This window comes from Lingula anatina, chromosome 6 (genome assembly GCF_051362555.1).
Source record: "Lingula anatina isolate TDL-2025a chromosome 6, LinAna3.0, whole genome shotgun sequence".
Lineage (NCBI taxonomy): Eukaryota > Metazoa > Brachiopoda > Lingulata > Lingulida > Lingulidae > Lingula > Lingula anatina.
The window spans coordinates 2,630,900-2,645,761 of record NC_141772.1 but is presented as its reverse complement, the minus strand read 5'-3'; the positions used below and the strand labels follow the sequence as shown (position 1 = coordinate 2,645,761).

General features: G+C 39.1%; 1 protein-coding gene across 1 annotated transcript; it reads right to left on the bottom strand.

The window, feature by feature from the left end:
* Positions 1-5,020: 5,020 nt before the first annotated feature.
* LOC106169795 (uncharacterized) lies at positions 5,021-11,088 on the bottom strand. The gene is made up of 3 exons (XM_013549410.2): positions 10,651-11,088; positions 6,197-7,051; positions 5,021-5,943 (listed from the first exon to the last, which is right to left on the bottom strand). Exons 1-3 carry the CDS (start codon positions 10,958-10,960, stop codon positions 5,756-5,758), a joined length of 1,353 nt encoding a protein of 450 aa, XP_013404864.2. The 5' UTR covers positions 10,961-11,088; the 3' UTR covers positions 5,021-5,755.
* Positions 11,089-14,862: the final 3,774 nt, after the last annotated feature.

Below are 14,862 nucleotides of genomic sequence, written 5' to 3'. Positions count from 1 at the left end.
ACAGTAAAATACATTTATATTCACATACCAGTAGATGTAAGGTTATTTTGGGTTATTTTGCCTCGTGATTTTAAGTAAACTCATTGCTACAGGTACACTGTTAATTAATGTGATTCGATCACTTTATCTTATTTTCAAATAGGTAGGCCTACGTCCATGCGAACATATAGGCTATAGGCCTAGCCTTTTTAATTAATCATCACTAAAGCTACAAATAAGCGACAACCAAAGAAAGAATAGGGCCTAGACACAAAAAAGTTAAAAAATAAATAAGATTAGGGTGATTAATTAAAGCACATTAAGTAGGCCTAATGAATTAGTCAATGAAACAAGTGAGAGAAAATATAAATAGCCTACTTAAAACAATCTATCTGCCGTTTTCACAAACGATTCTAACAGAAATGAAACAACGGGTACACTGTTCTGTGCCGTAATACAACAATATACAAGTTGAGATCAATATTTCTACAGCTTCATAAAGTCAGGCGTTACATGACTCCTGGGTTTACCATGATATGTCTACACACTCCTGATTACTGTTGTTCTGTGTCTTAATTTATTCATGATCTTAGTCTTTAGGGACCGTGCAAATGCGTGTTGAATTTACTTGACAACCGTCGCGTGATCCGGCTTGCTTGACCTATCCAAGAAGGTCTGATCCATCGTGTATAAAATTCAAGACACAATGGAAAAGGAGATTTGGTCCTAGAATAGGCCGAGCAAAACTAATATGTGTGCTTCGGGTCAACTTAGGATGCAATAAACAACACCTCGGACAACTAACCGACTTGAAAATAATCAGATAATAGAACAATTAATTGTCTGATAGGCCTATTTTTCTTTGCAAAAATATCTTTTCCCTTTCAGCCTGCACCCCCTCCCCCATCTCCTTCCTTCTAAATAACCTGTCAGTGTCAGTGTTTGGATCCCGACAAAACACAGATGTAGGCCCTACTGATACTGCAGTATCTGATCTTTTCTTAAGAGATGTAATCGACATGTTTTTAAATCTTTTAATTTTTTCTATTTGATTTTATCAATTTATTATTATTTTTTTCATTTTCTAAATTTTTTGGCATCTTCGTTACCCACCAGGACAAGTTGCACCATCCATTCTTAGGCTAGTAACCCATAGAATTTCCACACATAGGCACATATAGTTTACTTACTAGTATATACCTTAAGAAGCACTATAGTGACAAGCGCGTTATAAATTAAAACTTAGATCCAGTCTGAGTTAAAAATTTTGGGGTAGTCGGAAAATGTGAAAATGTACTTCAAATATTGCCAGCCTCGTTCAGAGCACCCCACTTACCCACATACCACTTTTTTCCATTTATTTATTTATTCATTCATTTATTTATTTATTTTTTATTTTATTTATTTATTATTTATTTATTTTTTTATTTTATTATTATTATTTTATTTTTTTTTTTTTTGCAACCAGAGGTTTGAATGTCTTGTGGGCGCGGTTTTTAATTTGTCCTTACTCAAAATTTGTATTAGTATGATCATGACATATTCCGGGTTGGCACCAACAAACATTCCCATTGAATAACAACCACTTACACCCCCACATGCACTGTGCTTGACGTGATTACTAGGTAACTCTGCTGGTTTAATCACTGGTTACGCGTTTAATCAATACCCTGATATGACCTGATATTGACTGCTACAATATAAAGCATAGACACCAAGAGTTTCTGAGTAACTGTGCGAAACATTAACTCATACTGCCCATGGTCTATCTATGTTTACTGGGTACCAGAAGCCAGCTAGTTAAACTCAAAAAGAAGAAAAATCATATCGCTTTAGGTATATTCTTCTGCATCATTATTTGCGAAGGATTGGACGCCTTGGAAAAGTTTGCAAAGCATCGTTTCACAGCTGCATGCTCTCTGAGAAAAGTACTACGTCACTTACGCACCTTTTTGAGATTTTACTTATTTTATTTTCACTATGCAAGCTTTTAACTTGTACAATGAAGCTTTCCATGAAAGATGAAATCGCTCTTAACTGAGCATGATGTTTTTTCTTCAGATAATTATTACATTTGGAGACATTGAAAAACTGAAGTCTTTTATAGCTATGTCTCTGCTTCAAAATCATCGTCTTCTGAAAATTATGTTGTGTAAAATGTATTGTTAAATCACTGATATCTGGTTCCAAATTTTCACGATTTCTTTTCGCCAGTTTCCTCCTCCTCCACCTCCTCGTCCTCGGAGGTTGGACACCGGAGACATTCACAGGAATTATTATAGACATCCAGTCTGTCCTTGTCCGGCGCCTTGACGCACTTCTCTGTGATCTTCCTGCAGAAGTGGCACTCGGTGTTTGGGTCCATGTTCCAGTAGCTGGTCATCATGTTCACCGTTCTCACGGGGAGGTTCATCCAAGTCTCCCCGTCCTCCCCCAGAGTGGGGTCGTACGTGTCCTCTTTGACCACCTTTTTGGCCCCACGGGAGGCTCTGATCCACTCCTCGATGTCCGTTTCGTTGGTCTGGATCCCTTTGGACATAGACTCCACGGACCTCATGGAGTGTCTGTACTTGCGATTGCGCAGGCTCCCGCGCATTTTGGAGTAGACCCCCATGATGCTCCCTCGTGGACTGGTGGGGTCAACCTTCACCCCAAAGCACGTGCAGGTCAAGGTGCCCTTGACGTCCTTCCGAAACTTTTCGCTGATGAGGCAATAAACGATGAGTTTCAAGGCGTTGCCGCTGTATCCACAAAGGAGGACGATGGAAGCGTTAGAGTCCAGAAATACAGTATCTTCAGGGTACGTCTCCGTGAGGATGAAGTATGTCACCCAAGGACCCTGCAGGAGGAAGGACAAGATGGCGATGATGATGGTCATTCTTGTGATCCGCTTCATGTAATTCTGGTGCTGCACAAGCTGCTGATAGTCCGTTGATGAAATGCTGCCACTGAAACTCCCGGGAAAACTGCTGCTTTGCAGGCTTCCCTTACGGGTGAGACTAAGGCGGGGTCGGACCTTCATTTGGTAGATCAAGGAACGAAGGATAAAATGAGTTAGAACTACTACTATGGAGAAAGGCATGATGAATTGTGTGAAGAGAAGACATATTGGTAGGGTAGACTTCCAAAAGTGTTCCGCCTCCACACTTGTGTATCCACAAAATGTCTCTTGGGCGGTTTCGGTGATAATTGGATCCGTTCCGTTTATGGGCAGTAAGTCATTTTGTTTATAAGGTGTACCCCTTGTCCAGAACGTGTGCATGCTTAGCAACCCGCTCACGACAAAAATTAAGAATATCAACCGTCCGGAACGACCAAAGTTACAGCACTCAGCAGCACGTGCTGGGAAGCAGACAACAGCAAAGCGATCAAAAATGGCAGCAACCAAAAGCCATGTTACTGCATTTTGACTGGTGAATAAAGAGAAGATTTGAAACTGGCAGAAAACGGCATCAAATGCTCTGATGTCTAAGAAGTGAAACACATACAAAACTATCCGGAAGACACTATACCACAGAACCATCACATCGAACAGTGCTATGGCGCCAAGGTAGGCTCCGATGGCGGTGCGATGAGCTGACCTGGTCGCTATGGTGACGAAAACTAGGATGTTGAACAGTGTTCCTAACGACAAAAGAATTGGACCACCAATCTTCCAAAAGAGGTTGATATCGAAATCAAGTCGATGGATATCCTTCAGTATTGTTTTACTTGCAGACATACTTAGAAACCTTAACAGTAGCAAAATGTAGTCGCAGTATGCGTTTAACTTTTCCTCTAGATGTTCAGGAACAACATCTGCTGCGCATGCTTTGCCTGGCAATAATTTTCAGTTGTTTGAGGGAAAAGTTTTCTTATATTCTCATCATATACGTCTTTAGTTCAAAATGAATCATTTAGAATAAGCAATATAGCCATGTGCATCGTAAAGGTAATTCATCATTCTCCGAGTCTCCTTTCTTGTTTTACAGTATTATTTCATATCGCCGATGTCCACAAAAACCAATCCTACTGTAATGAAATGTGCCACATTTGTCATATCATATAAGTCGTTTTCTCTGTTGCCATAACAAAGGTCTTCCCTCGCTCGTATCCCTGTCCTATGTAGTATACAATGTACCTGTAACCGGGGCGAAGTATAGGTTTTTACCTGTATAATCTAGACTTAATATTGGCGGCGAGAATTCCCTTGTCGATTCATTATTGGGATATTTCATGTCATCACGCAGTAGCTGGTGTAATTGCCAGCAAAATGCCTCGCTGAAGGTCAACGACATGTGGCACACGTGGGCATCTCTGACCTCCCTTCGGGAAAATTCTGTTTTGGTCGGTGGTCCCCGTCCGGTGCAGCCATTTACGCCCTTGTTTCGTTCATTAAATTCACATGATAAGTGTAAGGCCTTTATATAGCAAAATTGTATTTTTTGATGGAGTTTTCAACACATTTTCCTTAGTCGCCAAGGTAAACCATCCCCAAAACGCTTCTCAGAATAACTATCCATATACTTGTTTTAGTACCTTCGTTGGTTAATTTTACCAATGTCTACGACGTGAGTAACACAAAAAGGATTGAAAGATCATATTCTCAACGATTTTGGATAGGTTATACCTTAAATTATTTATTTTTATATATTTATTATTTTGTATAAAGGTCTATCGCATGATATAGCGACCCCTGTGAGAACTGAGCAGCATCACTAAAGACATGCAATGTCCATCAGTGCTTTCTTTAAATATCTCTCCAAGGGCTGTCGTAGAATACGTAATTTAACCTTTCATGCAGTGATTTGTTCATACAAGGAGAAAAGGGGCCTCTCTGCATCAATTCACGCCATTCGCAAATATTCAGATGGCGTGATTACAGAAATACATGCCTCCCATCACGTGGCACTGCCATGGAAACCCCAGTTTCAAACGAACTTATTTTTAACAAATTGCAAAGATTGATTACTTTGCAGGTTAGGGTTCACGTTCATTCGCTCCTGTTTACCCCGGAGGAAAGAAGTATACATGTGCAGTATAAGATCATTTAACTTCACACTCTGAATTTCGGTATTTATTTTTGCTGCTGCCTTACCAATAATATATGGTGTAAAAAAGCAGAGAAGGTTTAAAAAAATTATATGGTGTGTACAGAACAGAATATGTCCTAATAACAAAAAATCGTAAAAATCATAAGATGATAATGAAGTAACCAAACCTAACGATTTCTCTAATCGTAAAAAATAAGCTAATATAAAGATTAATCAAACCTAACGACTCCTCTCATCGTAGAAATCATCATAAGCAATGAACATATACATAACCAAAACTACCGACTTCTGTAATCGTAAAAATTATAAGCTATAGTATTAAGGTAAACCAAACCTATAACGATTTCTCTAACCGTATAAATCAAACTTAACGACTTCTTTAAAACGAAGCGTTATTTGACCTGGTCAAGGCAATCAGTTTGGTCATTCTGTGCCCTCGATCCAAAGTGCCGAAACCACTGTGACTATATACATCACGCTACTTCAACACTGACGTGATTTTACAATATAATTTCATAACTCCACGTTATGGACGGTTTCCATTAAAAAATTAGTAGGCCTACTGGGCTTCTACCGGGTACGTTATCGTTGCTTCTTTACTGTCAAAACCCCTTCCTTTGGGATTACCGTAGCTCAAACTAATCAGGCAATCAGGCACGGTTGATACAGCCTTATAGCAAAATCCCTGCAAACAAAAATTTTGACTTGGTCACAAACTACTCGCAGAAATACAGTCTGGACCTCTAATGATTTATAAAAGAATTGGAAAATAACAATCTGTTCATAAATAATCCCACCGCTGCCACCAGTCCTGTTCCATAAATGTAAAATATTGAACTTGTTAGCATGGTAGCGGACGAGACGGAGTATCTAAGACAGCTGTTTCGTCTTGGTTCTGGACATCGATATGTAGGATTGCGTTGGTTGACGTCTGAAACAGAAAATGGAAATGGGTACTTTGAAACAGCTAATATATTCCATTAAAGTAAACTGTGTAAATCGATAGCGGGACACTCAAAAAATAATTTGCTGAATCAATTTCTTATACAGTTCGAGTATTTAAAAAATTCATGTCGGAAGACGCATCTATTTTGGATTGGAGCAAATAAGTTATCTGAATTCAAATTTGCACCGGAGTAATAAAATCCACCAAAATCCGGGTCTTATTTCATCTTCACACTTACCACTGGGATAACTAAAGTCGAGGTCACAGAGTCGAGCAATTTCATTAAGTACTCCCGAACTATTCCTTGGATCAACTTCAAAGTGGTACAATGGCAGGTACACGGTTTCCAGTTCCTGCATTGTATTGGAGTATCGACCACCGTTATTATTCCTTCCTCGATCGCTGTAACGATCCCTGTACTGGTCCCTGCCTTGGTTGTCGTATGGGTCTTGATTTCTGTCTTGATTCCTGCCTGGATTCCAGCTCTGACTTCGGTCTTGGTTCCTGCTCTGATCCTGGTTCCTGTCTTGACCTTGACCTTGACCTTGACCGTGGTCTCTGCTTTGGTCCCGATCTGTGCTTGAGCCCATGCTCCACCTCTGATCACCTCCGTGGCCTCGATCCCTATCCCGGTCTTGATCCCTACCCTGACCTTGACCTCGATCTAGGTCATAGTCACGGGAACGATCCCTATCTTGGTCTCGGTCCGGTTCCCCTCCTTGGTCCCTGTACGGATACCTGTCTTGATCTCGACCGCCGCTATATCTGTAAGGTTGATCACGACTGCCATCACGTCCTCCACCCTGCCCGTAACCTTGACTTTGGTCTTGACCCTGACCTTGCCCTTGATTGTATCTTTGACCTTGATCTTGACCGTACCCCTGGCCTCGATTATATGTCTGATCGCGTTCGGATCCTCGTCCTTGATCCCTATGCGATGTCGATGCCGTTGTTCTCTCTGAATTCACTTGGGTCGCAGGAGGTCGTCTGGGGTCATGTGATGATCTGCTTTGGTTCTTGGTAATGAAGACGACGTACTCGTGACCTATGTCTAGCACGTGGTTCTCGCAATGTCTGCTAGTCTTAGGGAATCCTAGAATGAAAGTAAACATGTTTTAGGGCGTGGTAGTTACGGCAACGCATCTCTGTGTGTTTTACAAGTCGTATCTCATGGAAATATTCCATCAAATACTACAAGTAAATTAAAACTTCTGGTTGTGGTGAAATAAGAACAACCATTGCGTTTTATTCTTTTCGTTATTCCTTTTTCATCCAAAAAAGAAAATTGAAAGTTATATAAATTTTTCCTCTCTGGAGAAATTAAAATCCAGAGTATTGTATTTATTTATTTATTTTTTTTTTTTAGCTTTTCAACAAGTTTCAAGGCCAGTGGTTTGAAACATTTGCCCTAAGAAAACTATCAAATATACCGGTGCTTTAATTTAAACGGACTTCACAACACCAGTCATGGCCGTAAACAAAACTTTTCTTTCTGTGTTTGCTCTCTTAATATTGCTTAAATGACCCATCTGTGTTTAAGCGGACGCGCAGTCGAGCGATGCGAGCGAAAGCTTTTTTTGGGGGAAAAAAACGAGAACAAAATACCTTAACGCAAGGCCTTTGGGATTGATAGTTACTGATGCGAATGTTTTGCAAGCAATTTGTCAGCTCTATGGTTTGTCTCAAAACGATAGAGTATAAGTCAATGAAAGTGAACTAGCAATTATTTTCCATCATTAAATTTTTTTGTGAAATAGTAAGTATTTCTATGTCATTGGCACACCCATCGGCGATATGACAGCCCTATAATTTCGGAAATTAGGCCTCCGAAGCATCAAAATCACACTAAACATAAGGTAAAACTTAAGGAAGGCAAGAAAGAAAAGAAGCAAATGAAATTGGGTTACTGTTATATTAAAAGTCATTGGGGTTACGAAATATAAGACCCCATTACTTGACATCCTTGAATTTGCGAATGCTCGCTTATGGATTAAAAGTGCCAATGTTATTCAGCGTGACTGCTCTTGTCAGCCATTAAACTATTTTCCATTCTTTTGTCGCTATATAAAACCACGGACATTAAAATTTGTAATGCTGTCAGAAATTAGAAACCACGATATGTGAAATCTCCGATCTGCCCCGAGGTAACGGTAATATTAATCAGCCCTTTTGAAAAAAAAAAAAAAAAAAAAAAAAACCTGAACGTTAATTCCGTACATGTGGAGTTCGGAGGAGGTAAGCGTCGGATCAAAATACCAATCTCGTATCTTTGATACCCATGGCAGCTGAAGAACCCATCTCAGTGGCTTTAACGATGAGCGTCGCTTTCATTTGGGATAAGGGTCGGGGTGAAAAGTTCGTTTGGGTCATGAAAAAAGAAAAGCAAATTACGCTACTTGTAACTGGCAGTTTTTTTTACTGCAGTTTACTACCCAAAGGTGAATTAAGTAAAAGCGAATTGCAAATCGCCTTAATGGTAACTTTTTGTTTTCAATTTGCACTGCTTAACAATCTCAAAGAGTTTTCAGAGTTCTTCATATATATGCCCTGGAAATCCCCCGGAGCTTGAGCGTTTCAACTATTCCTTTCCACCTCCTCATCTCTTTCTCTCTCTCACTGTTGTCACTAAAGTCGTGCGTAATATTTCGCGCACTATAATCAAATCATTGTTTGCATACAGTTAGAACATTGTTAAAAACAGAGGGGTGTAAAATAGTTATTTTATCCTTTTAAATTAAATTTCTATTGTGACTAAATACCTATACGGTTAGAAGAAACACCTTACTAGCAAATGATTAACACGCCTAGTTTCGGGTGGAACCTTATTGCAGTGAACTTTTTTAAACTACTCAACTGCTACTCCACAACCGAAGAAACTTAACGTCAATTTTCTTTCTGTAACGCGCCACGGGTGATGCAAAAGACGACGTTATGACACATTTCGTCGGCAAATATCTACAGGCATTTCGAACACATTACAACACCGCACGTAACAACCCAGCACGAGAGCATTGCCCAAGCTTGCAAGGCTGAAAACGAGTTTTAATTAATGCCTCTCCCGCTGAATTATGTGTTTCTTCTTCGTTTTATGTTGGAACGCAGGAGCGTAATTGTCTGTCTGCATGCGGATTTGCTGGTCTCGTTGATGTTTTCCTTCTGTGTTGGAGCTCAATCCTGTTTGTGTGTGTGTGTGTGTGTGTGTGTGTGTGAGAGAGAGAGAGAGAGAGAGAGAGAGAGAGAGATAAAAATAAAGAAGAAGGGCGTTGAAACAGACATAATTAAGAAATCCCCTTTCCAGACAACGTGGCTATTCAGAAAAGAATGTTCCAGCGCGTTCAAAGTTATTCCATAATGAAAGAAACTTATACACTTGTTAACGATCATAACAGACTCAGCAAACTGCTGGCAACGTTAACCTCTTGACATAAAGAAGGAACTTCGATATAAAAATGAACGGCTCAGACGGGTCTCGACATAAAAACGGGCGCAATTTTTTATTGATTTCGTAAAGTTGGATTGTCAAGTCCCACTAAACGACATTTCACCAGGCTCTTCTGAAATAAAGACATTTGATTTAAAAGTATACCCAAGAGCCCAGACCGTTGTTTTCAGAGTATTGGTGCTTGCGATATCAGGCTTGAAGCAACATTCATTTCTTATTACAGTATCAAATATGCTTCAGCTGAAGGGGGTTGATGATATTTTAAACATATTAATCAAGCCTTTCGTTCGTTGAAAAAACTCATTTACATACCCTTCATACTAGTGTTAGTGTTGAGCTTTTTTTTTTATAAGTGTCCGCATGCATGTTTGCGTTGATGCATTGGAGCCGTTGGTAATATTAGCTATCGAAGGCACTTAATGAAACAGGTCGACCAGAAACTTATGAGGCCTTGTTTCTATAAGCTACCTTCTATTATAAGCCAGAACGGTATTCAGCTTCATGTGGCCACTGAACTTAATTCAATTATAAAACATTTGTACTGAGCAGTTCGGATTCATTTCCAGTTGACTAATGAAAATGCATTTCTAAAACTTTGCATGGGCATGTTAGTATAACTGCGCTGTTCATACGCGGAGAAAAAGATTACCCCCGTTTTTAGCTTTTTAGTGCAAGATTAGAAGACCCGCGTAAGAGTAGCTTAAAAGAACGGTTATTTACTGTCATATCAACAGCCTCTGTTGTTAACTGACATCTTAAGCAATCTCAAAACAATTGTTACCGCTGTTCAGACGCAGAAGCGTCAAGTCGAATTATACTATTTTTAAAAGTTTTTTTCCATAAACGTATCATTGTATCATTGCACAATTGCAGATTTGAAAGTTATGGAGATTTGAAATAAAGCATACGGTTTCTTTTTGTCTCATATTCCTGAAATTAATTATTTTTTTATTCATCATCATGAAAATTGTTGAAATTTATTTATTTTATGATTTCAGTAAAATACATATAATTTATTTTTATCATTAATGGAGAGAGAGAGAGAGAGAAAGAGACCCAGCAAACACAGAACGTTACTATAACGTTACCGTAACGTTTTTGGTTATATTAACGCTATGGTAACGTTATGACAACGTTCTGTGTTTGCTGGGGGAAAAAAGAGAGAGAAAAGAGATAGAGAGAGGTAAAGAGAGGGGGGGAGAAACATAACAGGAAGCTTAAGAAATTAAAGATAATCGGGTCCTACTCACTTGTATCAGATATGTTAATATAGCGTTTCACGGGCTCCCCGTAATAGATACACCTGACTTCCATATTAGCGACGTACGGGTTCTCAGGCACGTGGTCATGGTGGACAGGATAGTGCACCCGAACTCGACCGTAAACAACTGCGTACGGTTTGTGCAGCATCATGTACCGGTAAAACGTCTCTGACTGATACTGCTCCATTGGCGGGCAAGATTCCGTAGTGGTGAAACTCGGCGTTGGCGCTCTTTGGCCATAGTCGGCAATTGCTGAGGATGAAAGTAACAGGAGAGAAAAAGCGAACAACATCGTCATCGCAACTTTTTTCCCCGCGAAAAATGTTCTTCAGTGCAACAGGTAGGTGTGTTTGCGTACGTCGGACGTTTCTGTTGGTGTGTTTCCACCCTTTGCCGGAGAGGTAAAAGCATTCCAAATGTCAAAGTATCTGCTCCGTGAAACAAGATTTTTTTTATCACAAATTCAGATGGATCGTGTAATGACGTCAAAATGGCCACTCGTTGAAAAAAGTGGCTCGAAAGTCGTTTGGTAAAGTAGACGCGAAAAATAAAGCCAAGCATGATTAGGGGTAAAATTTGAAGATCGGTTTCGTGGCTGTATATGTGACCTTCTAAAGTCTCCTCCACCAACTCGAATGGTTATGCGTTCAATACATTAGACCTACATGTTAAAACAACAAACATTTTTGTCAGCCATAAGCTAAAATCGAACGCTCAGAAAGCTTAAATCATGCATGGAGAGCCCAACAAGTAACTTAGTATCAAAACTGATTTCCTAATTGTTTCCTTTTAAATATTGAATTTCCAAAACTTTGAAAACCATTTGAGTGCATGCCAAAACAATGGTTAACTTTTTGAGTTTAGTCACAGAAAATGAGAAAATATGTGGGCTGTGGCTGTGGTAAAATGCAAGGTGCTATGAATGCCATGGGGATTTGAAAGTATTTAGCAAAATTGAACGAGGAGGGGGGGGGGGGGGGCACATATGCTTATGCAACAGACAAACAGTTTCACAAAATGAGAATAATGGGAACAAAAGATTTTACCAGAAAAAAAAATGATACCGTTTTTGCTTTGCTTTCGTGGTTTTGGTCATTATAAGTCGATTTCATCATACTTTTAACTATAGCCATGATGCACTTTGACATAATACAACTGTAATCACAGAAATAATTTGATTAAGTGCACTCCCCGGCTGATCACATGTTGAAAAAACATAACAGCTATAGCCTGTGTGTCAGGGCACTGTAAAGCTAGCTTCCTCACTATACCTTTTCATGCGTTAGCTTTACGGTATATTGCTGATGTGGGTTTCATATGAAATCAACATCGAACTGGCAATACCGAAATCTAGAACCTAGGGTAAACAGCTAGGACTTTTGCCAAAAATTCAGTGGTTAAAATATGTTGATCGAGCTAAAGACATTATCCAATTAGGATTTGAAAAACAGCAAATACAAGCCAGAGGGACAATCGTACATGATTTGTCGGTCTTACGACCCTTGGACTTGAGCCTAAAATGACCGTTGTCTGACACGACTTCAGGTCAATTTCTTCCAAACTAATGCCTTTTTAATTTGAAACCATGAATGTTGTTGTGTTCCATTAAAAAGCATCAAAGAAAGAGGATTTGATACATAAATATCCCTTTCGGTACAAAAAAGTCCGATTAAGTCGAATTTAGTCCGAACGAAAAAATGATACATGTAGAAGCAGATTGCACACCAAGTGAGTTTGGTAGTTAATGTTTCAACCAAAAAGTTATCACTTTTCTGTCATAAACCAATTTCATCTTGACGAACATTTCCCGCCTTGAGAAAATGTTGCCATTTTGACTGACATAGTATGATTCCAAATAAAAAAAATTAAAAAGATTTTTTTATTATCTATTCACATTGCATTTTAAAGTCTACTGGACAAAATTTGATTTTAGACTCAAAATAATAATAATAATAATAATTATTATTATTGCAACTATCCCTCCCTCTCTCCCTAGTTACATGTGCGTGCACGCATGCACAGGTCGTCATCAGCTTTTTATTTTATTTTCATTATTTTGTTTAAAGATTTTTCTTTCTCTTTGCACCAATGAAAAAATCATGACTTTTTTTCTCCTTCTGCAAACCTTGCCAAGATTTGAGCTCAGTAATTTATTTCTAGTAGCGTGAGTTATATGATGTGTAACATCCATTGCCTAAACTCAAATCGGTAACCACAGTAAACCGCCTTTTGATCTCTCTTCGTTTGACCCGATGTCGCGATGGATAATTGAACTAAACAAAAAGAATTTCAAGCAAGACTCGCGTTTTCGCTTTACTAGTAAAACAAAAATTATTGGCACTGAAACTGTCTCATTCAATAAGACTGAAATAGAAACATGCCTCCGTTAATTTTTTCGCCGAGCTGTAAAACAGAACAAGACATTTTGCAAGTAGGCCTACCGGTATTAGTCTATCATAGTAATGACATGACTTATGTAGCTACAATACGAACTTTGACGTGTAACACAAAACTCCCCAGTTAAGAACAAGTCTTTAATGATTTGCTAAACCAAATTTCTTCAAGTTTCAGTCTTCAAGTTGTAAAGTTTAAAAATATACTTATTTCACTCTATGTCTACGTCCGTGATTAATAGCTAATAATTTTCCATCCAGTTTATGCCCCATATCTTTTGATTATTATACACCTGATTAAAGCTGGATTCACTATTCAGTCAAAACACACAAAAGTCCCCCCCCCCCCCCAAAAAAAAAAAAAAAAAAAAAAAAAACAAAAAAACTGCTTAATCTAATTACGTGTAGTAACTTAATAAAACCATAGGGGCAGAGTTTGTATTCAAGATAGAGTGAGTAGAAATTCTAGATAGAGACAGCTAAAAGTGAGAGAGGGAGAAAAATATCTACGCAGAGAAGAGGAGGGAAACGTATTAGATAGACAGGCCTACATAAATTCAGAAACCTGTCGTTATATTCCCTCTCCAGTACTAGTGCCGCAGTGAGAGGAAATTTCACCCAGAGCGTGGATACATACGTAACATCGATCGCTACACTACCCCGAGAACATGTGTGATCAAACCAGCAGGCGGGACGTCACACCGACGTAACCTTGGCAACGCGTCACATAACAAACACTGACTAAGGCCCTCTTTTTCATAAGTCTACTTTCAGATCGCCCCCCCCCCTTTCAGAAAGTGCAAGTTGAAAAGCTAATAATGATGACCTTTGAGTAATCGCCGCTCTGGTAGTAAAATGAATTTTTTTTATAATTCTATATGTTGTTTACTACCATGCATTTATTGTGGAATTTTTAATCTCACATGAAGAGTCGTTATCCCTTTAATTAATTTACTTCAGGGTATTATTATAATCATCCAGACACCGAAAATGAGATTTTCCTGCATCGAATTATTCAATAATGCGTCTATCTTTGTGCTGTTTTAAAACAATAAAAAATCCCCTCGAAAATATAAAATATCGGCGTTTATATTTCTCGTGGAAATGTATAATCATAGGCAACTCAAAGCTTAATTAGGCTATCGTCAATTTAACACCTTTCTATTTTGAGGTGAGATAGCAATCGGTATGGGGCGTATCGTCATCCCTGAATTTTTTTCAGAGGCCTATGTAGAAAACCCTACACTTTGAACGTGTGGAGCGGAGTGAAGCTGTACGCAGACCTGAAATTGCAGCAGATGCGCCGAAAGGCTCGACCTCTTCCTGTCCTTCAATTCTTCGTCATTCATTCGCTTTTTTTTCCTTTGGTCAGCGTGAAGTGTGAAGATTCTAGACTTATACAGTACGCTGTCAGTACTTGGAGATCATGTCCTGTTTTTATTTTAACCTGAGCCCTATAGAATAGGATCGGAAGATGTGTGCTCTCCGCAGTGGGATCTACCTTAGGCCTACCGTTGTGAACACAGGTCCAGTGATGTTCACGTTCAGGAGATTCAGAGGAACTATTCAGTCAAGGCAGCTCTTACGACGTTCTATCACACACAAAGGTAATATTGAGGTTAAATAATCTACGTCTATCTCTCACATTATTCTAATTTTATGATTTATCTTTCTGGAACAGCGGTATCACAGGCCTGTCAGGCTAACAAGTAGTGAATGTGTTAGGTGCGATGACTGCGGTAACCATTGTGTTTACTTAATGACCGGAAGTGTAGGTTATTTACCGTGTCTAGGTCTGATTCATCTA